At 57.5% G+C, this 23,512-nt stretch overlaps 1 protein-coding gene across 4 annotated transcripts; it reads right to left on the bottom strand.

Annotated features, from left to right (window-relative positions):
• Positions 1–694: 694 nt before the first annotated feature.
• On the bottom strand, positions 695–23,257 carry PCSK9 (proprotein convertase subtilisin/kexin type 9). Of its 4 annotated transcripts, none has more exons than XM_027108410.1 (12): positions 22,667–23,256; positions 19,340–19,531; positions 16,967–17,090; positions 13,163–13,296; positions 12,829–12,970; positions 9,659–9,855; positions 8,434–8,617; positions 7,762–7,935; positions 7,437–7,525; positions 6,017–6,194; positions 4,115–4,296; positions 695–2,604 (listed from the first exon to the last, which is right to left on the bottom strand). In XM_027108410.1, the coding sequence occupies exons 1-12, from the start codon at positions 22,868–22,870 to the stop codon at positions 2,386–2,388; spliced, it is 2,019 nt and encodes a 672-aa protein (XP_026964211.1). In that variant the 5' UTR covers positions 22,871–23,256; the 3' UTR covers positions 695–2,385. The 4 variants fall into 4 exon arrangements, with proteins under 4 accessions (XP_026964211.1, XP_026964212.1, XP_026964210.1 ...); XM_027108411.1 differs by lacking the exon at positions 7,437–7,525 and adding an exon at positions 7,288–7,436 and having other exon boundaries at positions 9,659–9,666; positions 22,667–23,255; XM_027108409.1 differs by lacking the exon at positions 7,437–7,525 and adding an exon at positions 7,288–7,436 and having other exon boundaries at positions 22,667–23,255.
• Positions 23,258–23,512: the final 255 nt, after the last annotated feature.

Raw genomic sequence — 23,512 nt, forward strand, 5'->3', positions numbered from 1 at the left:
TCTCGGGTGGTGGGCGAGGGGTGCCAGTGGGCCCACTTACACAAATGCCTGCTGGCAGTCAGGCCCTTAGCAGCTGGCCGCTCTTGAACGCGTTCCATGACACTAAATTGTCAGCAAATAGAGTTAGAGAGGATTTTTGCTTTTGCAGGCCGATTCCCTGATCACTTATAACATGGGCTGTTGAGAGCTAGGCCTTGCTTAAGACAGCTACGCTTGCCAGCCTCAGAGTGGGGCTGGGGGCCGGGGGGGGGCCGCATTGCATGGAATGGTTATACTTGGCCAGGTGCAAAGTCCCGAGGCTGTTCTTAATTTCAAATCATGAAAAGTGACCGTGGACATGATACTCACTATAGAAGCCTCAGCCGCTCGTATAATTAACGTATTCCATAAACATTGACTGCACCAGGCCCTGTGCCAGGTGCTGGGAGAGGAGAATGGAAAGGACACGGGCGCCCCACGCGTCTAGAACATCGTGGGGCAGAAGTTGCCAAGGAGGGGGAGCCCTGGTTGCTGGGGGGACTCGGAAGCGAGAGGAAGACGCTGATTTTATCCCAGGACGGGCACGAGTACTCAAGTACTTGTGCTCAAAATACAGACGCTCCTCAAAGGCTTGATTACTCAACCACCCCACAGACGGTTATCAGGCATCTGGTGTAAGCAAGGCCTCATCCTAGACGCTCAAACTCAGGCAAGAGTCATGACAAGTTGTTTTTATTTTAAAAAGTCACTGTATAATAAAAATGCTACAAAACCCAGAATAAATATCTTCAAGTTACAAAAGCAAAACAGAGATCTAGAAAAGCTGCTTGCTGTAAAAAGGCAGCAGAGAGTTGTTGACAAACAGACCAAAATGATAAATGCGTGCTTGTTTGCTTGGGTGGGGCTGGGGGTAGGGGAGCTCAAGGAGGGAGAGTTGCACCTCCCCCTTCTCCCCTTCCCCCTCCGTCCCTGCATCCCTCCAAAGCCCTCTCCACTCTGGTCCCCGTGAATCGGCCAGTGCCTTTTGCCCAGTTTTCTGTCCTTGCTCACAGGGCTACCCCAGGTCTGTGTTCCCTAATGAGCCTCTGTTATTATAAAGATGGGGGGGGCCCAACCTGGTGCAGCAAAAAGAGCCTTGGCTTTAGGGACATATCTGGGTTTATACCCTGGTACCACCTCACTTCTTGGCTGTGTGAATGGCGGGCACCCAACCCCCACCCCTGGTTCCCAGTTTCCCTCTGAAGTGGGGATGACAGTGTGTACTGTGCAGGGTAGGTGTGAGGACTGGGTGAGAGGGTGGATGGAGCACGTGGCCCTCCACTGGGAACTGAAGAGTCATCCCTGGGGTGATGTCCCCCTGCAGGCTGATGCCAGGTGGACTGCAAAGCCGGGACCAGGCCAGGTGAGGGCAGCTGGGAGAAACAAAGGCACGGCCTCGTGATCACCTGGGACACATCTGGCTGCATCCGTCATGCCGCTGGTCGGTACAAGAGCTAGGAATTTTGTCAACAAGCTGTCTTCGGGAGGTGAGTCTTAACAGCAGGACTGGGAGGGCCCGTGGAGATCACCGAACTGATGGAGATCTCTCTAAAGAGCAAGGACTTGAACCAAGGCATCTTGGCAGCTGACCCTGGGCTCGTGCTTCGGGCCTCAACATCCTCATCTATCCAATGGGTATGAATAGAGGCCCTGCCTTTGCCCCAGGGCTTCTCTGAAACTCTTGTGAGAAGGTGGGTGGAGGAGCCCTTTGGACACTTTGAAATGTTGGCCACGTGTGGGGAAGCGTCACCCCTTGTCAGTGCCACTCTGCACCCCCAGAGGCATGGAAAACTGATCCTCCACTAATTCGGGAGCCCAACAGGGCGTCCCTAAAGCGGGCAGGAGATGAGGGGCCATCTCCACCTTTCACTTCCCCTGACCCATATTTGGCCCCTTCCAGCCCTCAAGCGCCTCCCTGCCTACCCACAGGAGAATGACCACCTCCTGCACGGAGGTCTGAAGACTGACTGACTGCTCAATAAAAGTAATTCTACCCACAGTGTTGGCATCTTGGGAGCGGCTGGCAGGAAGCTGGGCACAGCCTGACCAGCGTTAACGGTGACATCTGGACCCAGCCCCACAGCGAGGGAGGGACTGCCCGGCACCTGCAGCCCTACTCACTCAGCCTCCCATGCAGCTCAGGCCTGGGAAGGGGTGATCCAGGCCGAGAGCTGGGGTTCTCCCAGGTGGGGAGCCGGCGCACACCGAGTGCCAGCGCGAGAGCTCCAGAAGCAAGAGGTATCCTCTTCCCTGGGGCTCAGGCTGAGGAAGGGGGAAGGAGGAACCACTTCAAAGCCCAGCCGAGGCCTGGGACCACGGCCCCCAGGCCCTGGCCCCTTCCCCATGCATGCGTCCCGGGCAAGGCGGTCACTGGGCCTCCTGGGAGGCCTGCTCCCCTGAGGGCCAGCTCCGGCAGCAGATGGCGATGGCTACGGTGGCCTCCTCGCCCGTCCTGCCTCCTGCTCCGATGTCCCGGCCTCTCACCACACACGTGTTGTCCACCGCGTAGGCCCCCAGGGCGGGCCAGGCCCCGGGGAGGGTCCCGCAGCTGGTCAGCGTCCAGCCTCCCTCGCAGGCCACGGTGACCTGCCAGGGCCAGGGAATGAAAGAAAGCGCACATATGGCCCGGCACACTGTGAGCCAGGCCGGGAGGGCACAGGCTGGTGTCTGCCGTGCCAACACAGACTCATCTTCCCCCGACACCATGCTTCCCACAGCCCTCCCCATCCCGGCCAGCGGCAAAGCAAAGCCTGGACTGCCCCCTCCGCTGCTCCCACCACGTCCAGTCCCTCAGGTCTGTGGGCTCCTCCTTCAGGCCCTAGCATCCTCCGTGCTCCTGCCCTGGCCGAGCCCCCGCCCCCCGGGCCTGGACAGTCACCGTAGCTGTCCATCTGCCTACAGCAGGCCTCCCTGCTTCTGCCCCCTTCCCTGCAGTCTTCATGGCACAGCGGCCAGAACGAACCCGCTCACACCCAGGTCAGATACCCGTTCCCCTCCCCCCACCCCAGGCTCAGAACGCTGAGTGGCTCCCAGCTCACTGGAGCAAAAACCAAAGTCCCTACTGTGGCCCTCAGGCCCCACCTGAACCCTGTCTCTGGTTCCCCCCCTCACTCAGTGCCCACCTCACTGGCCCTCTGGCTGTTCCTGGTGCTCCTTTGCCGCGGCTGTTCCCTCTGCCTGGAACACTGTTCCCTGTCCTGTCCCCCACCTTCTTAGCGAGGCCTCTCCTGAACTTCCCCTCCCCATTCTCTTCCCTGCCTTACTTTTCTCCACAGCATCTTCTAAGTACTCTGTAATACTACTCATTCGTTTACTGTCATCCCACTAGAAAAGATGCCCCAGGAGAACTTGTCAGGTTTGTATCTCCACCGCCTGGAATGGTGCCTGGAATGCCAGAGGCCTCAATACAGGCTGAGCAAGTGGACCCAAGACAGCCCTTGCCCTCGAGCAATGCAGCATCCAGACCACAATCACTACAGACTTGCTCTTAAAAACCTCTCTGAGGCAGGAGAGTGGACTCCCCAGGGCTTCCTTTTAAGAAGCTCCCTGTGGCTTTTAAAAGGAGACTTAGAGAGAAGCCGTAGGGCGGGTCTGCACTGGCAGCTTCTGAGGGCCTCTCACGCCCCAGTCCCCCAGCGTGCCTTCCCTCTCTGCAAGCCCTTCCTCACCTCGCTGGCCCCACTAGCCTCTCCTCCACCTGCAGCGCTCAGCTCAGGTGTCCCGTCCTCTGGGTCATGGCTGAGTCATCCTCCCAGCAGATGTGTTAAGTGGATTAATCAGTGAATGTGTGTGTACTGCTTTTCTTATGCCATATTTACACATATTCTTCCGAAGTGAGGGAAGCATCCCCCAACAGCAGATCTCACTAAGCTGGACAAAAGCAAAAACTGGCCCAGCGACACACACACGCACACACACACACGTGATGTCCACACAGCTGCAAAAGCTGCTGACAGCACCCACCCCACAAGCTACTCCCCAGATATGTGAGGGTATGGTGGTGACACAAACACTGACCCAGAAAAGCTGCACAGGATGGACACGTGCCACCCCACGCGGCATCCGGCTCCCGTCCCGACCCCCCGAGCCCCTTCACCTTCTCTGCAGGGCCCGGGATCCCGTGCTCCCTGACTTTGCACTCCAGACCCGGCGCGTGACAGCAGGAAGCGTGGATGCTGGCCTCCTTGTGGCCGACACACTGGTCGGGCTGACCCCGTGGCCTCAGCACAGGCCGCCTGGGGGTGCCAGGGTCCTCCACCTCCCAGTGGGAGCTGCAGCCTGGGGAAGAGGAGGGCCGGCTCAAACACCTGGATGCTAAGGGACCCTCTGTCTCTCCTCCCCACCCCATTCAGTCTCCATCTTTTTAGGGTCTGAGTCTGGAGCTGGGAAACGCAGAAACAAGTCTCAGTAGGAAAAAGGCACAACTAGCCTGAGCGACAGGACTCTTGGGTTCTCAGCTCAACCTTGCTGCTGGCCTGCTGTGTGACCTTAGGAAAGTCATACAACCTCTCTGGGCCTCAGTGTCTCAGGGAAAACATCATCTCCTCTCCACCCCGACATGGGGAGGGGGCTCCAAGGCCTGAGATGCTAGACCAGGAAATGGTATTCCTCCCCATAACCCAGCCCCCAGGCAGAAGTTCAGGGGTGAGCTTGATGTCTCTCTGGGAGACATGGGCCTCCCTCCAGAGCTTGGGAGTCAGGCACACCCCCTGGCTACAAGACCTCAGAGAGTGTTCCTAGGCTATAGCAAGCCTCAGTTTCCCTCTGTAAAAGGAAAAGGGAGGCTGCAAGGGTGAAGTGAGGACATGCACGCAGAGCCCAGCACAGCATCTGGCACCGGGCAAGGGCTCTGCACGTGTTAGGGTCATGGTCACTGGAATGCCCGTGTGTTAGCTGCACGGCCTTGGGGAAGTCACTCAGCATGTGAGGGTGCGGTTCCCTTCGCTGTAAAGTGGGACTCTTGGACGTGCTTCATAGGTAGTGGGTTCTATGACTCCGATGTCTTCGAACTGGCACGTGCCCTGCAGTTCATCTGCTGGGCGTTGCCAAAGGGGAGAGCCATCAGAACACGGTGCACTTCCCACCAAGCCAGGACCCCAATAAGATGTCCAGTGGCCTGCTGGACCTGTCCCAGCCTCTCCACCTGACTGGGCTCATCTTTCCCCTGCAAAGCCATCACCAGCTGCTCCTCCTAGAGCCAGCTCCTAACTCGTCACTCGCCCTTGTCACCCTCCTCAAACTTCAGTGGCTCCCCAGTACATACTCGATGAAGCATCAACTCCTGAGCCAGTTATTCCAGGCCCACTACCTGCCCTCTCCCCAAACGCTCCCCAGGACATCCCATGCACCCTCCAAGCAGGACAGCTCAGCCCCCTCCCGATTTGAGGGGCACCATCCCTGGATCCCCCACAAGGTCCCTACCTGCGACTTCCTGCTACCTACCCAGGGCATGTTTTTGACACAAGGTGGCCCATCCACAGTTACCTATATCAGAGAATGGATTCTAAAGCAATGGATGATAACCAGGATAGCTAGCACTTATGTTGTTCTAGCACCAAGCTAAATGCTTAGCACCCATCATCCTCATTCTATTGCTGAGGCACAGAGAAGTTAAGTAACTTGCATAGGTCACACAGCGGACGACTGGCAGAGCCAGGATTAAACCAAGGTCAGCTCCACTTTCGGATCCACTCCCTAAACTGCCCCTCATGCAATGCACTGCCTGTGAGGAAATGCCTACGATGCCCCAGCCCTGGTGCTCTAGGTGTTACTCATTTCATAGCAACCCAGTGAAGCAGGAACTGCCGCCGCCCCTCTTAGGGAGGAGGGGACTGAGACGGAGACAGATGAGGTGCTTGCCCAGGGTCACAGGGATGGGAAGGGTAGCACTGGCCTTCACACCAGGCCATCGGGCTCCAACGTGGGGCCAGCCGGGTGGGGGCAGGTGCACCAGGAGCCAGAGACGCCTCCTCACCCCGGGGTGGGCCCAGCCGCCTACCTGTGAGGACTTGGCCCCGCTGGGGGCAGCGGGCCTGGGTCTGCACTCCGGCTCCAGCTGGCGGAGCCGTGTGGACACGGCAGTTGGCCCGGGGCAGCAGGCAGCACCTGGCAACTGCGTAGACACCCTCACCCCCAAACGCGTTGTGGGCCAGGCAGACGCGCCTGCCCCCTCGGGCCTGAGAGCCAAAGACAGAAAGAGGAACCTGCTTTAGAAAAGGCTTCGAAACACAGGATGAGGGGGGCTGAAGGGAGCTGACTCGGGCGCCTGGTCCCAGCCCCCTGAAACGTCTCCGATGGCCTCGCGAGGGGCCAGCCAGCCCCTGAGGACAAGGAGCTCGCTTCCACCCAAGGCAGACGGTTCCGCAGATGGACAGTTCTGGGTGTTATAAAGTTCTTCTGGACACTGAGAGTGACTTCAAAATGCAGATACAGGGGGCTGCCCTGGTGGCGCAGTGGTTGAGAGTCCGCCTGCCGATGCAGGGGACATGTGTTCGTGCCCCGGTCCGGGAGGATCCCACATGCCGCGGAGCAGCTGGGCCCGTGAGCCATGGCCGCTGAGCCTGTGCGTCCGGAGCCTGTGCTCCGCAACGGGAGAGGCCACAACGGTGAGAGGCCCGCGTACCGCAAAAAAAGAAAAAAAAATGCAGATACAGGGAAACCTAAGACTCCAGAGCATGGACCTGGCCTGCTCAGCCCTGACCCACTCTCAGCCTCTCCCACGTGCAGGAGGGTGCACAGTCAAGCACACTCCCAGACACCGGCTCCCAGACAGAAACGCCTGCCCGCCCCTTGTCCTCCTGGCCTAGGCACTGCCCTTCCACCAAAACCCTGCAGCCAGATGGCATCTCCGCCAGGCTCTGCAGCCTTCCCATCAAGTCCCCTCTTCTGCTGCTTTGAGATTTCTCAACTGCCAGAACCGTGGAACATCTGAGTGAAAAGGGCCCTGGAGACCACTGCGTCCAGAGGCAGCGAATCCCTGGCATACGTCTAGCCCTCCCCTCCCCCGAGGCAGTGAATCCCTGGCACACACTCGGCCCTCCCTTCCCACGAGGCGGGCACGGGAATCCATCCAGTCTCATCCTGCAGAGTCTCCCGGGAACCCTCCGTGTGCCTCCCTCCTGCAGCACCCAAACCGTGTGACTGAGATATGCCCCGTTCGGCTTTAACTTGCAGACGGACGCTGGAGTTCAGAGGAGGATGGGGCTCAGGCAGATCTGGGCCTGGAAGTGAGAACCCCACTTCACGCTCCGACGGGAGGGTACAGGTCACCTCAATGCGCTCGCCCCGCCGCTTCCCGCTCCTGGAGAAGCTAGAGCAGCCCAGCAGCTCCTCAGGGGCAGCACAGCGGGCCTCGGCCGTGGCCATCCGCGTGGGCCCCGAGTGCGCCGACCACACAGTCCTGCAGAACAGCTGCCCACCTGCAACGAGGCCCTGGGGTGAGGAGGGGTGGCTGGGGAGGGAGCCTCCGTCAGGGCTCTGCTCACAGAGGGCTCCAGATCTTTGGCTCCTGGTGGGGGAGAGGGGCCTTAAGGAATGTGATCCATTCTCCCATTAAAACAGGTCACGAAAGCCCTTGCAAAGCCCCTTCGGAGCCCGTCCTACTCAATCTCCCCGTGTCTAGGAGCCGGTGGCCGAATCCTCCCTCCACAGATGGGGGAGGGACAAGGTTGCCCAGGCCACACAGATGCCCTGAGACGTCCCAAGCCCCAGTCTGGATTCTGCCCGCCCTGCCGTCCTGCTGACCTGCTCCATAGGTGCTGGCGGGTAGTGCAGCCACCAGGTTGGGGGTCAGCACCCGCTGGTCCTCGGGGAACCAGGCCTCATTGATGACGTCTTTGGCGGAGAAACGGATCAGCCTCTGCCTCAGCTCAGCCAGGGTGAGCTCCGGCTCGGCGGTCAGCATCCTAGCCACAATGCCTGGTCGTGGGGCAGGCGGTGAGAGATGGTGGTGGCCTGGCCCTCCTTCCCGACCTGGGACTCCTCTCCTGGTGCGCCCATGAGCGTGCGCACACACACAGACACACCAAGCTGTTCTTTAGAAGTTAAACCACCGGCAATCCCGTGCTAAAAGATGGCCAGAGTAAGACTTACATCCTGCTCTCGCACCTCCGAGCCTGGGCAATGGTAAACTCTTATTCATCCACCAAACCCCAGATGAAACGGCCCTCCTCCAGGAAGTCTTCCCTGACCTTTAGCCTGGTCAGGCGCCTCTCCCTTCCACACAGCCCTGGCTACTCCGTTTGTGCACCTGCCTCCCCCATCAGACTGAGCGTCCTTGAGGGCACCATCAGTCTGACTCGTCTTTACTCCCCCATACCCAACACAGAGCCTGGCACACGTGGTCCTGGTGCAGACCCTGCCTGCCAAAGGGGCTGTCAGCATCATGATGGCTGAGACGGTGGGGCAGCTACTCACCAGCCACATGGGCGGCAGCCTGTGACGTCCCACTCTGTGATGTGAAGCAGGTGCTGCAGTCACTGGAGGCACCAATGATGTCATCCCCTGGGGCAAAGAGGTCCACGCAGCGGCCAAAGTTGGTCCCCAGGACCCCCAGGGTCACCGGCTGGTCCTGGGCATTGGTGGCCCCAACAGTAATGACCTGGAGAGGTGAGGGAGTGGATGGCAGAGAGGGGAGTCAAGGAGAGGATGTAGGGAGACTGAGACCTTGCCAACTGGGCTGGCCAACTCCTGTATACCTGTTTGGCCCATTCAAATATCCCCTCCTGAGGGAAATCTGACTCTCCAGGCAGAGCTCTGGCACTCTCTGCCCCACCCGGCCCTGGCGCTGCCCTCTGTCCCTACCATATGCCAGGCACCATTCCCGAAGTCCCCGAGGTGCTTCCATTCTAGGGAGGGACCCAGACAGTAAACAAACAGTAAACAGTGCAACACATTAGGTGGTTATACATGCTAAGGAGGAAAGCAGAGCCGGCAAGGTGGAAAAGACCTGCTGGGTTTTGTCTGCTTTGTGTGATTTTAAATTCAGCTGCCAGGGAAGGTTATCCTTCACTGTCAGGCTCACACGTGTGCCCCCCACCTGCCCCCTGACCCCAACACCCACCCCCCAGACTATGATATCTTTGAAGTGGGACGAGATTCCTTCCCCTTAGTCCCCCCAGTGCCCACACCGCCAGTAGGTGCCCTCGCATGTTAGTCAGAGGAACGGACGGGCGTTGGACCCACTGGGTCAACCTCTCAAGCTGAGAAGCGTCATCTCTGTGCTCATGTAGCTCCCCTGGGACACACCAATGCAGGGCCTCAGGGGGCCTCAGGGGCGGGGGCCCTTACCGAGTGGACTGGGAGAGGGAGGCCAGGAGAAAGCGGAGGGAGCTATGGTGTCAATCCAGGGGACAGCAGATGGACGGAGGTGATGGGATTGGGGAGAAGGGGCCGGGGGAGTCACGAGACATTCGGAGGGAGAGGGGCCAGGGCGTGGGGTTGGAGCTGCACTGGGGGAGGGGAGAGTTGAGGTTGGTGATGTTCATAGACTGGGACGGTGGAGGTTCAAGGCCCTCCTCTGCCCAGGTCGGCCCTGGCAGTCTCTGACACGTCCTTCCAAAGCCAGGTCAGTTCAGGAGCACCCCCCATGAAGCCCCCAGGGGCCCCCCTGCCACCTTCCCCTCCCTTCGGGAGCACCCACCTCGGGAGCTGAGGCCGGGGAATAGAGACAGGCGTCATCCCTGAAGTTGCCGGCAGCGGCCACCAGCACTGCCCCGGTCCCAGCCAGGTGCTGGCAGGCGGCGTTGAGGGCCGGGCTGTACCCACCCGCCAGGGGCAGCAGCACTACCAACCGGCCCGCCGGCTGGGCCAGCTGGCTCTTCCGAATAAACTCCAGGCCTGAGAGGACAAAGCCAAGGTCACCCATGAGGAGGCACGCTCCCCCTCCCCACCCCCGCCCCCGAGGCCCCCGTAAGGGTTAATTTTACATGTCGACTTGGCGAGGCTACGGGTGTTTGCTCAGACATAGGTCTAAGTGTTGCTGTGAAAGTACTTTGTGGATGTGATTAATGTTTACATAGTACTTTGAGTAAAGCAGATTACCCTCCATAATGGGGGTGGGCCTCGTCCAATCAGTTGAAGGCCTTGAGAGAAAAGATGGAGGTCCCCCAAGGAGGAAGGAAACCTGTGTGCACACTGCCTTCAGACTCAAGACTGCGGCATCAACTCCTGCCAGAATTGCCAGCCTGCCAGCCTGCCCTGCAGATTTCAGCCAGCCCCACAATATATGAGCCAGTTCCTTAAGCTCAATCGCCCATATGTGGTATACGTATGTATTTATAAATATAAGTATACACACACATCCTGTTGGTTCTGTGTCTCTGGACAACCCTGACTAATACACATGGGAAGCATGTTCACAACAGCAGCACTTATAAAACCAGCCAACTCCCAAACACTTAGACGCACCAGGCTCCTTCTAAGGGCCTGACTATGGGAATTTACACAGTCCTCACAGTAACCTTACCATTATTTTCCCTTTCCGGGAAACTGAGGCACCAAGAGGATAAGTAAGCTTCTCAGAGGAACAGGAAGGGCCCCCTTTGCCCTGCCTCTGACCCTCACAAGCCTCATTGCCATCCTCTGAGGGCTGGTGTACAGTAATCCTCCCCCACCACACAGACACACACACACTCCAGTGAGTCCACACTGCCCACTCGCAGCTGTGGGACCCTGCCCTCCCCTGTGTGAAAGGGTGCACTGCTGCTCGGACTGTGTCAAGGATCAAAAGACTCCTCGCCCTGGAGCTAGAGGGGGGTGGTGGGGACTTGATAACCCTGCCCCCTCTGGGGGGGTGTCATGCCTTGACCCCGGCTGCACTCCCCTGCCCCAGAGCCGAGTGTGCAGCCTGGAGCCCAGGCCCAGTGGAGACCTGGGTTCTAACACCAGCTCTGGCCCTCACGTGCCAGGGGACCCAGAGCTGACAGCTTCTCCTCTCAGGCTCCGGCTCCTGCCCCGTCAGATGGGGGTGTGGCCAGCTGACCTCTCAGAACCTTCTGGATCTGGAACTTTGGGAGGTCCCCAGGGCTGCAGCAGAGGTGGGAGTTGGGGTCCCATAGCCAGGCTCCTCTTAGGAGGAGACAGCTGCCCCTCACACCAGGAGGGGCAGAGCAGAAGTAGGAGTGGAGGTGAGGAATAAGCACGATTACAGCTGCCATTCATTAACTGTATGTATGTTTCTGTGCTCGGACTTGACACACTTTACCTCAACAATCTGCTTACAGAGGAGACCAGGGGTGACCACGAAAGTAAGAGCTACTGTTCGTGGAGCCCCTGCTCTGCTCCAGGTAACGTGCTAGGGGCCTTTCCCAAAGCGGGGACTTCTTCTTCCCCGGAAAACCCTCCGACCCCAGGGCGCCAGGCCTGTGGAAGGCCTTTCAGGGCACAAGCAGGCCTCCCCTCCTCTGCACACTGACCTTTGGGAATTGGCCTGCTGAGCTGAGGTCAGTGGATAAAGGGGTGGGACAGGAAGGAAGGGTCACCTGATAGGGCAGGGGATTATTGATTCTTGCCTTTAAAATCAAACATCAAAACCTGTGCTCTAGGGCTTCCCTGGTGGCACAGTGGTTAAGAATCCTCCTGCCAATACAGGGAACACAGGTTCAAGCCCTGGTCCGGGAAGATCCCATATGCCACGGAGTAACTAAGCCCACGTGCCACACCTACTGAGCCTGTGCTCTAGAGCCTGCGAGCCACAACTACTGAGCCTGCGAGCCACAACTACTGAGCCAGAGTACCACAACTACTGAAGCCCACGCGCCTAGAGCCCATGCTCTGCAACAAGAGAAGCCACCACAATGAGAAGCCCGCGCACCGCAACGAAGAGTAGTCCCCGCTCGCCGCAACTAGAGAAAGGCCACGCGCAGCAATGAAGACCCAATGCAGCCAAAAATTAATTAATTAAACAAACAAAAACCTGTGCACTAAACTGCAAAGAATTAGGGCAGAGCTTAGTCACCAAGCACAAGGCAGGCGCCACCAGCCCTTCCCAGCCCCTCAAAAAGGCCTATGGCCACCTCTGCCAGCTCAGAGGCCAGCGTCTGACACAGGGGTCTGGGCGCTTGCAGTGGGTCAAACTCAGAGCCAGCACCTTCCCCAGCGAGGCCACTGGCTCTGGCTGTGTGACCCTGGGCAAGTCACTTTGCCTCTCTGGGCTGATTTTCTCAACTGTTTAACAGGCTCACAATACCACCCTCAGGGTATGGAGTACAAAGTCCTTTGCTCAAGGTCTGGCCACAGGAGGGACTCAGTAAGTGAGAATTCCCAGCCTCTTCTCTGTCCACAGGCCTCCCAGGGTCCTAGCTCTAAGCTGGACTTTGCCAGAGGTGACTGGATGGAGAAACCTGCAAGAGTCTGGAAAAAGTCTCCTGCCAGTTCCTCTACCAGGTCTACCCAACCAGGGCTCCAATCATTCATGAGAAGGAGTGAGTCCCCCAGTGTTAAGCAGAAGATGGGGAAAGTTTGTTTAGATCACCTCGAGGGTACATCCAAATCTAAAGTAACATGGCAAAAGACGCAACTATTTTAAAAGATCTGGAAGGGGGAGCAGTGTGAAACTGTAGAAAGACCACTGACTAGGGGTCCAAGCTGCAGGACCTGCCTGGGCTGAGCCCTGCCCCTCTCTGGGCCTCAGTTTCTCCATCGGCACTCATGCCCCCTGGGGGCCCTGCCCACTCTGGCACTCTGGGACTCTGCCTCTGGGGCAGAGGCTGCCTCAGTCTCCTCGGTCAGGAGTCAGTTCTCTCTAGGCTGAAGCCCCGTCCCGTGCCAGGTCTGGATGCAGAGACCAGCACGTGTGGAGCCGTCACTCACCTGTGAGTGTGCTGCTCACCGTGCCCTTCCCTTGGCAGTTGAGAACACGCAGGCTGCGCAGGCTGGCGCCCTTGGCCACGCCAGCATCCCGGCCACTGACCACCCCTGCCAAGTGGGTGCCGTGGCTGTCACACTTGTTCGCCTGCTCGACCAATACAAGACCCGAGTGAGAAAACTCAACCACCCTGTAATAATATCAGGGAGTGACCGGACAGACGTCCCCACCCACAACTGACGGCAGGGGCAGTGACAGCTGCGGAGGCCAGCGGGGGGTGCAACTGTGGCACTCCGGGGGTGGCACCAACTCCAGGTCGGGGATGAGGGCCATGCTCACCTGTCTGTGGAAGCGTGTCCCATCCTCTTCGGGCACGTTCTCGAAGTCAGTGACTACCACCCTGCCCTCAATTTCCCGGTGGCCACTTTGGATACTGGTGTCTAAGAAATATACCTCCACCAGGCCACCTCCAGCTTTCCAAGGTGAGGTTTGTTCGAAAGGAAAGAATAACCGTGAGGTTAACGTAATAGTTAACACATATAAATTGTTTACCATGTCTCAGGCACTGCTCTAAGCACCTTACATACATCAACTCAGAAAATCCTCTCCAGGTACATACTTTTATATCTTTATATCACAAACAAGGAATGTGAGGCACAGAGAGGGTAAGTAACTGTCCAAGGTCACATAGCTGGTGATGGTGGAACCAGCAAGAGAACCAAGTCGTCTGGCTCCATAATATTAATATTAATATGAAATAACAATATGAACACTCGAAACTAATAAATACAATGGAAAAAACTATGCCAAGCCCCTACTTAAAATTTTTCACAGCTCCCCAAACCTGAGGCCACAGAAGTTAAAGACAGAACAGGATTTGACAAGTAAAAGGAGAATAACAGGCCTGTATGGCCAACTGAGCAGGTCAGCTCATTTCACAGAGAGGAAACCGAGGCTCAAGGAGGATGCGCGGACCTGGGCCTCCTGGCTCCAAGCCCATGCTTTCTCCACTCTACCAGGTGCCAGGACGGCTCAACGGTGGCTGGTTCCAACTGACACAAGTTACAGCCTCAGAGAAAACAGCAGTATTGGAAGTTCACCAAAAGCCTACCACCTACACTTCATCATTTCTAGTTGGGTCAGTTCAGATTCTCCAGAGGGGAAAAGCGGCCTCAAGAGGAGTTATCCCTAAGGGCAAAGGGACCTGCGAGTGGCCTCTTACAGCCTCTGAATCAGTGCAGGGAGCTCTGCGGCCTCTGGCAGGCGGGCGCCCAGTCCTGCCTGCACCCCTCCAGAGCAGGGAGCTTTCTCTCTCCCACAGGACAGCCCCTGCCACGCCTGAGAAGCTCGGAAGGCAGCCAAGTTCTCCTTCTCATCTCTGCCCAGGAGGCCCCTGACCCTGACCCTCTTGCCTCTTCCCCGCAGGCCACACCCCTTCCTGCCTCAGGGCCTCTGTCCTTGTTTGTTTCTCCGCTTGGACGTGCTCCCCTTGGTGGGGCTGATGATACCCGCTGCGGGGCTTGGCTGAGTGCCACTTCCTCCAGGAAGCCCTTCCTGACTCCATGCTCACAGCTGTCCAGACTCCTTCGTGCTCCTACCCCATCCAGACTACCTGGTGTCATGTAGCTATCTGTGTAAGCAAAGGATTAGCCTTCATGCACTAGAAGCTCTGGGCGGAGGGGGGGGGGGGGGCGCGGGCAGAGACCAGGTCCATCTTGTTGGTCTTTGTGTCCCCAGCACCTAGCACAGTGTCTGGAGCAGAGTGGCTACTCGAGAACTCACTGTGGCATGGAAGGAGAGGAGGGGAGGGGGAGGGCTGAAATGACAGCACTCTCACTCTATACCAGACACGGCTGGAGGCTGGCTACAGCATAAACAGCATTAACCCCAACACAGCCCCCCACATACTGTCATCACCTCCCGTTTTTGCAGAGGAACCTGAGGCTCATTCAAGCTCACACAGCTTGAAAATGCTGAAGTCTGGGTTTGCGCATGGCAGTTGGCTCCAGAGCCTGTGCTCGTCAGCCCTTTGCCAGGTGGCCTCTCTGTGAAGGAAGGGTCTGCTCCTGGCCGGGTGCGCCACTCTCCACTCATCTGCATGGTGCCCACTCCGCCCCACTCCGACCCAACAGCCCCCGGGGGGCCTCATCCAGCCAAGCCCTTCTGTGACTCCTGATGGACTCCATGTTCCTGCCTTCCATCCCCCCCACCTCTCACAGCCACTGGGCGCAGGAGGAGGGTAAGGCAATCCGTGGGCATCCCAGTGGGGAAGGAAAGGATCGCACGTCTGCTTCTGGCCTGGGGGAGGGCAGTGGGTCCAACGGTCATCCCAGAAAACGTATGTCCACATTCTAACCCCTAGGACCTATGATCATGACCTTATTTGGCCAAAGGGGCTTTGCAGACGTGATTGTTAATGACCTCCAAACGAAATCATCTTGGATTTCCCGATGGGCCTTAAATCCATTGATGTGTCCTCATAAAAAAACAGAAGAGGAGAGATACACAGAGAAGATCCTATGAAGGAGGCATGGACAGGAGTGATGCAGCCATAGCTGAGGAACGCTGCGGCCACCAGAAGCTGGAAGGGGCTGCTGGACCACGGCTCCCCCGGGGCAGCCCCTGCTCCACAGCTCCAGCTCCCACCTGGCAGAGAAGACACTATTCCTTCTCTTTGCCCATCAACTTGTCAGAAGCTGGAAGGGGCGAGGGAGGGTGCTCCCCTAGAGCCTTTGGGAGGAGCTTGGCCCACGGACACTTTTACTTCCGACTGGAGAGTACATTTCTATTGCTTTAAGCCACCGGGTGTGTGGTACTTCGTTAGGGCAGCCCTAGGGAACTAATTGAGGGGCTGTAGCCATCTCTCTCTCCTGCTTGGCTTGGTGTCCCCCGGAACCCCCTGCACAGCATCCCCTCCCCATTCCCCGTACTAGCCGGCTCCAGGAGGTCCCTGAGTCGCAGATGTGGAAGGTGGGGTCTCTAGGGTCTCTGCCTAGAAAGGAGCAGCCTGGGGTGGGGAAAGGCAGGCTCTTCCTGCAAAGGGCACCCTCTCCCTGGCCACAGGCTGCCCAGACCGGTCAGCACACCCTGCCTGACCAGGCCCCGCACCTCTGCCGCTGCCAACCCTGGGGTTGTTGCTCCACACTTCCTACCCATCTCCCACCCTGGCCGCGAGCCCTGGGATGCCCCAGGTCTACCGTCTGTCACGATGACAGCAACTCAGAACCCGCCTAGGCTTTCAGTTCCCGAAGCATTTGTACATCAACAGCCTCACAACACCCTGTGAGGACAGGATGGGGTTACTGTGCCCCTTTCACAGCCGAGGAAGGGGAGGCTCCGACCCCACGTGAGCCAGTAAAGGGCGGAGGCTGGACGCGCCCCAGGTCTGGCTGAGTCCTGGAGCATCCCTGCATCGTCTTTCCGCTGAGCTCCAGACCTCATGCTGCGTGCGGGCTTCTCAGGCTGAACACGGGCCAGCCAAAACCCCTGATCTCCCCAAACCAGGTGTCCTTCCCTTCTTCCCCAGCTCAATAAATGTCACCTCCACCCCCCACAAGGCCCTGCCCAAACCCAGGCCACTTTCCTTGGCCTCCTTCCTCCTGGCCAGGCCACCCCAGGCAGAGGGAAGAGTCGGGGGAGAGGCCTGGAGGGGACACACAGCGTAGCCCACGCAGGGAACCCCAGGAAGCCTAGCGATGCTGAAGGGAGGCGCAGGGCAAGGCAGGACACCAGAGACCAGCTGGGGGCGTGGCAAACAGGGCTTATCTGTCCCGTTATGGGGTCCAATCCTGTCCTCAAGGCACTGGGATCACCCAGACCTGTGGGCCTTAGGGGGTGTCAAGGTCAGGTTTACCCTCTCCCCACCTGAGTGCAGCCTGATGGGCCAAATGGCAAGAAGAGGCAAACGTGAACTTTTAGAAGGTGGGAGAGGGGCTCATTTAAAGAAACAGACTTCTGCATCGTACCTGGGGCAGAAGGAAGGCAGGGCATGGGGGCTGGATTGGGTGGAATGGGACAGAAAAGGGGTCAGCAGAGTGTACTGAGCTCTAACGCCCCTGGGAGATGAGGACCGTAGACAGGGAGGAGAGAGCGGCACGTGGCCTCCGCGGGGATGAAGAGGCGGAGGGAGCTTGGGGCCCTTACTAGGAGCGTGGTGTTCATCCGCCTGGCGCCGCGCAGGGAGAATCCGCTCTAAGTTCCACGGGATACTCTGGGCAAAGACGAAGGAGTCCTCCTCGATGTACTGGACGTGGGGCAACGTCAGGGCCTGCAGAAGGCAGAGAGGTGGGGCTCGGCTTCAAAAGCCATTTGGCTGACAGCAGCCGTAGCCACAGCCCTTCACCTACTTGATCAAGCCTGTCCCGGGTCACACGCCAGTCCCATACCTGTCCCCTCCTGGTGTGGGGTTTCCTCGCTCAGGTTGGGGAGCCCAGCACCCGCCAGCACAGAGGATGCCTTTTAGGAAGGATTCTGAATTTGACATGCCACCTGGGGAGCCAGGCAGTGCCCAGGCCCCGGGGAAGGCTGGACCTGGACTCCATGCCCAGATCATGATGCCCTCACTGGCCATTCTGTTTCCCCAAGACCGGTTCCCACCCTTCTCCACCGTGCAAGGCATGGGGAGGCTGACCCTGCAGACTGCAGCACCCAGGCCTCCTTGCAGTGACTTCTGGTTGGGATCAGCCAGAGGGAGGCCCAGAAGGAGTTTTGGGGGATGAGAGGGTGTCTTCACTCCCTCTTTGTTTTGGTGCAAGGTTCCCACGGTGGCTGCATCCTTCGGTGACCACGGCTCCCCCGGGGCAGCCCCTGCTCCACAGCTCCAGCTCCCACCTGGCAGAGAAGACACTATTCCCTCTCCTCGCCCATCAACTTGTCAGGAAAACTCATCCCTGGGCGCCTCAGTGTCCCTGTGGGCTTCCTTAACCTGTCCACACCTCCGTGAGTTTCTGTGCTTAGCATCTGCTTAAATACTTGACGATCTCATTTAGTCCTTCAAGAACCGTTCCTATTTTCATGCCAGCTTACAGGTTGGGGACTGAGACTCAGGGGGTGAAGAAAATTGCCCAAGGTTAGACAAACTAGTAAGGGTACGTGACCCCAGGCTGGCGCGATGCCAAAGCCCAGCTCTTGAGTGCACATGTCTGTGGCCTGCAGATCAGCAGTGTCTCCCCTCTGAGAAGCTGCCTGGCCTTCGGGGCTCATGCGTGCCATCTGGCTCTGTGGGCATCTGATTCCTTCCCCCGTGCTGTGCTGGGCATATCATCCCCCATTTAACTGACTGGCCATCACTTCTCAGTCTCTCTTTCTGAACTGTAAGCACAAGGGAAAGGGCTGGTGGTCCATCCTCATGTCTGTAGCACATAGTAGGTGCTCATTAAATATGGGATGAGCAGACTGATTGAAGGCATTAACTTGATGTTTCCGCTATTAGACTAAGGGATTGGACCCTGTCTAATCCATGTCATTGTCCCCACAGGACTTAACACACTGTAGTTGTTCAGCCACCGTATGCTGGATGGAATGAAACTATGCAGTAGTAGTACAGTGGAGCAAGGAGGCCTGGGCCTAGATTCTCGTTTTGCCGGTTATGTGTTGTGTGACCTCAGGCAAGACCCTGTCCCGTTCTGGGTCTCAGTGTCTGCAGGAGGCTATGAAGCACCCCAGCCACGCGGAGAATCAGTATGAAAATGGGAACCATGTGTTCTCATCATGTGTTCTCATCAAGTTAGGAGGACAGGGAAGGGGGGCGTGTTGGGAGGAAGGGAGCAGAGGCTAAAACAAGGAAAGGGTTGTTTTTTGTTTTGTTTTGTTTTTAAAGGTGCATTTGCCAAATTCTCTTCTGCCTTTTTATTAAAGCTACAAATCTTACATCCATCAACTCGCTTCAAGCGGAGCCCCCTTTCGCAGGCAACCTCACCAAGAAAGGTTTTTAAGATATGCATTTAAAGCACTAGGGCCAGGATGAGGAGAAGGGAGGCCAGAAGTCCTCAACTACCCATGTCTGTTCTGCCCCTGCACCAAAGATGTGGCATCAGGGTCGGGCTGGAGGGGGAACAGCCTCCCTGTCCTACAGGAGGAACCTTCTGAATAGCATCAGTTTCAAAGGAATTTTGGATCCTTGAGTCATGTTTTAATAAAATGACTCTGGCCCCACTAATGTCATGGGGCCTTGTTCCTGTAGGGTTCTCATAGGCAGCAAGTTCACCAACACAAAGACAGCTAGAAGACAGACCACTGGGTCTGATCCCAGCTCTGCCTCTGGCTGTCTGTGTGGTCCCTTCTGAACCTTGGTCTCCTCATCTCTCAGATGAGGATGAAGTACCATTGAGGTATGGCCAGGCTTGAAGGGCATCCTGTACCAAAGGCCAGGAGCCACTATGCTTGGTACTCAGTAAGCGCTCTGTGAACACTTGCTGCCTCCCGACGGTCAGCCATGGGCACACCCAGGACAGTGCCCTGTATGCATGAGACAGCCCAGCCCTTTCGGGAAGTGGCCCGCCCAGAGACGGAGCTCACCAGCTCCAGCAGGTCACCGCTCATCTTCACCAGGAAGCCGGGGACAAGGTCGTGGAAGACGTGCAGGATCTTGGTGAGGTAGCCGCGGTGGGCGGCCTGGGCCTGCAGGCGGCGGGCGGTGCGCTCCGTCTGCGAGCGGTGGGTCTCTTCCTTCAGCACCACCATGTAGGTGCCTGGCAACCTCCAGGCATCCTGGCCCCCAGTGAGGAGGAGTGACATGATGACATTAAAAAAAGAAGAAGGGTGCTGTGAGTGCTTCATCAGCAAAAGAAACTCCATAGAGTATAGGAAGTATAAAGAGAAGTCACCAAATTAGGACCCCCAAACCACATAGAAGCCAACTCTTAGCAGTAACGTAACATATACCACACTTTCATACTTGACAGTCAGGCAAAAACGGGAACCATGGGCCACAGTCAACACCAGGTTCTTGTCTGCACCTGCACCTAGCTCTCTGTGGGGCCGACCAAGGCCTGGCCACCCTTGGAGGTCCTGCCTGAAGGCCACCTCCTCCCGAAGACCTTCTTAATTACACCTCCCTTCCCCGTGTCTCAATTTGAAATAATCAATTCCTCCCGGTTCTAGTACCTCCCTGACTCTCTCTGGAAGCAGTCCAAAACCATGGCCTGAATCCCAACCTCAATATTTACTGGCTATGTGGCCACGGGCAAGTCACTCAACCTCTCTGAACCTCAGATATCTCCTCTGTGGTGTGGGGAACATAATACCTATGACACAGGCCTGCTGGGAAGGCTAAGAGACATAGTTGTGTAAAGCATCTAGCAAACAGAAGGGAGGATAGAGTGAGCAAAGGCAGCGCTTCTCACATGGGATAAAAGACTCAAGGCCATGGTCTGCAGGAGCAGATCTGTTTGCTCTTAGCTCTTATCTGCTCCCACTGCTCTCAAACAGACACAACTGTGCTCAAGAATCTTCAGTGGCTCCCCATAGCCTGACAAAGTCCAAACTCCATGCTGCCCCTTGGTCCCCGCTGCAACCTACCTCCGTAGCCTAATCTCCCACATCTCTGTACGTGCACCAGAGTAGAATACAGTCTACAACGCTTTATCCAAAGTCTTAGGGTCAAATGGGTTTCAAGATTCAGAACTTATTTGGACTTTAGAAAGGTAGTAATAGGCAATCAGGGCGCTCAGAGGCGTCTGGAGCAGTATATTGTAATCTATGCAGCAAAATATAGGAATATAAATATTTACATCAGTGGGATAACTTATAAATAACCTCATGTCAGTTCAGGTCAGGTTACCACAAAATAAATTACAAGAAACCTTTTGAGTTTCAGAACATTTTACATTTCAGAAGGGAGATAAGGAACTGTGGACATGTGCTCCCTATTCTCCACCTCTAGCTTTCCCAGGTCTGAGCTATTGTTCATGCTACCCCCTTCACCTAGAATAAAATTCCCCTGCCACTTTTATTTAAACTCTTATTTATGCTTCAAAGGCCCATCTAAAATGCCCTCAGCGAAATGAAAACCTAATGAATTGGGAGGACACTTTGTGCACTGGAAGGAGACTTGCCCTAGAAGCCTAGTTCTAATGCATCAGGGGGGTGAAACCCCTCTCTCTGGGTCTCAGTTTCTCATGAATAAAATAAAAGGATTGGTCTAAAATCTTTCTCTGCCTGCCAAAAATATTGTCATTACAAATTCAATCTCTACAAAATATCCATTGAAGCAATGAATAAATGAACTTCTGGAGGTTCTTGCTCCAAACTTCCGCTGGGGAAGAAGTACCCTCAAGCACCTGTTTTAATTGGTTGTCCGGCCTCTGCTTACTCACCTCTCAGGATGGGGTATTTACTACTTCTAGAATAGTTATTTGGGGGCAGTGACTTGAAACGCCCTTTCTCAACCTTGTCACAACCCATCAACATCCTTCTAGACGGTGAAAGGCTCAGGGAACAAGGAAGAAGGTGCTATGAGCTGAGTAAACTTCACTCTTCTGTGAGAGCCAGACTGAAGAAGAGAGGTCCCTCCCCTCCTGCCACTAACACAGGACACAGGCAACACTGAGGGCCTGACACCCCTCTGCACCCAGCACACTCAGGCAGGGGAGCTGGGGCAGAAGCGCAGGCCAGATGTCCATTAGCCTAGAACTTCCCCTCTGTCCCAGGAGCTGCAGTTTGGAGCAAAAAGGGCATGACTGGGAGGTCGCACTGCAGCAAGGTAAATAGCTACCTCCTACAGTGCTCTCTTCATTGGCTCACATGGTGGGGAGGTCACTCATGTGGGCAACAGAGCCCCTTTCCCTTCATTCCTCCATCTGCCCAGCACTGACTCTTCACAACAAACCCTCGGGAAGGACTGTCACCTCCCTTTTAAAGATAAGGAAAATGGAGGCTCGGAGGTTAAGTGACTTGCCAAGCACCACTCAGCTAGTGAGTGATGGAGCCAGGATTCAACCCCAGAGCTGACTCCAAGCCCGGTAACAGGACCTCAGTTGAGCCCTGGGAAGGTTATAATTGGAGGGAAACAGCAGTCCCAACCCTGGGCAGGAGCTCCCATAGCCCAGCGGCCAGGCGCTGGCCTTGATCTTCAGGAAACTCGCCCCACCCACTCTGGGCGGCGTTTGAGTGGGCTGCGGCTACCAGGCTCCTTTCCCGAGAGCACCAAACAAGCCCTTCCCAGACGAGCCCAAGGACCCCAACGGGCCTGGAGAATAACTCCGTCCCCACCCCTTCAGTTTTGTTCTTTTCTTCAGCTGAAAAAGATGCAATCCTAGAATGTGAGTTTTGTGTCATGAAGAAATTGGCTCCCGCCACTATCATTCATTCGCCTTCTCTCCCGCTCCACCCCTGTCACAGTAGCGCCGTCTCGTCCCAAGACCCCCAAGCCCACCCCCTCCCACACTCCCCACACACACTCTGCACTACCCAGATTTCCCGATCCGCGTCAGGACGCATACTAATATCTCCTCTCTGCCCGGGGCCGTTCTAAGCACGTTTCGGGCACTAGCGCCTTGACCCACCCGAGCCTCAGTGGTGAGGCACGTCCAGGATCTGAGCAGGCGATCCTGGAGGTGCTCTGCTCGTCCTACCTGGTGCCTACCAGTCTCCGAGCCCCGTGCACCTTTCCCCCGCAGAGCGCACCCCAAAGAGCCGCCGTGCCCGTTCTCCCCACCACCGCGCCCGCAGTCCCCAAGATCAGCGCCAAGCCCGTCCTCGGGTGAGCAAAGCCCCCCCAACCAGTGACTTTCACTCCAGCCCCTCCCTTCCGGGGTGTGGGGTGTCACTGAGGTCAGAGAGGATATGCCCACCGCCCGGGTCCCCGCGCGGGTTCGCCCCCGCCTCCCACCCCGGCGTCCGCACCTTTGCGCAGCGGTGGAAGGTGGCGGTGGCCACGTTCTGGGCCGTGTCAGCCGAGCTGTCCTCCTCCGACCGGAAGGCGAGCACCAGCTCCTCGTAGTCGCCGTCTTCGTCCTCCTGCGCGCGGGCGCCCGCGGGTCCCAGGAGCAGTAGCAGGAGCAGCAGCAGCGGCGGCCACCACGGCCGCCGGGAGCTGCCCGTACCCATCGCGGGGAGAGGAGAGGTTTGCGTCGGGCGGGGAGACCCGGGGGCGGCGCGCGGGCCAGGCCCGCAGCGCCTGTGCCTCGCGGCGGGGAGCCCGATGCGAGCACGGGACTCGGGCCCCGGCGGGGACGCGCGCTGGGCCGGGCTCCAGGCCTCCCGGTTCGGGGCTGCGCCGAGGAGACGCTTGCCGGCCCCGGGCCGTCTCACTGCCTGGCTCGCCCCTCCTGGCTCGGACCCGACCTGAGCCTGAGCCCGCCTGCAGCCGCGCGCGCCTCGACGCCGCGGCGGAAACCTTCCGGGGTGTGGGTGCGCGACGCCCAGGGTCCGGGAGATCACGCCACCTGAGCCCTATCGGATGATCCTACCTGATTAAATATTAACGGAGCCCCCGGACTGAAGGATCGGGTTTCGGCCTCGCTCCCCCTCCCCTTCCCCATCCCCACCCGCAAACGGCGTCAGATTACGCTCAGAGAGAGGACAAAATCCCAAATCTTAATTGGGCTGGAAAGCTGTTCCCGCGCTCCCGAGACGCCTTCTCCCCGCCCCTCAACCCGAGACCTGCGAGCTGTGCCAGGCACCAAGTTCGGCTGAGCCCACCTCGTCGAGCGTTTCTGGGCTCTGCCTTGGCACTGGCCAGCCAGCCCC

Source organism: Aethalodelphis obliquidens, unplaced genomic scaffold (assembly GCF_003676395.1).
Source record: "Aethalodelphis obliquidens isolate GAN/ISIS:26980383/991018 unplaced genomic scaffold, ASM367639v1 scaffold9, whole genome shotgun sequence".
Classification (NCBI taxonomy): Eukaryota; Metazoa; Chordata; class Mammalia; order Artiodactyla; family Delphinidae; genus Aethalodelphis; species Aethalodelphis obliquidens.

Coding starts and splice junctions, on each gene's coding strand:
- PCSK9 (XM_027108409.1), bottom strand. CDS start 22,870: ATGGGTACGGGCAGCTCCCGGCGGCCGTGGTGGCCGCCGCTGCTGCTG. Junction 19,532..22,666: donor CCTTCCACCGCTGCGCAAAG/GTGCGGACGCCG, acceptor ACTGGGGGCCAG/GATGCCTGGAGGTTGCCAGG. Junction 9,856..12,828: donor GGTGAGCAGCACACTCACAG/GTGAGTGACGGC, acceptor TTGTCCTCTCAG/GCCTGGAGTTTATTCGGAAG.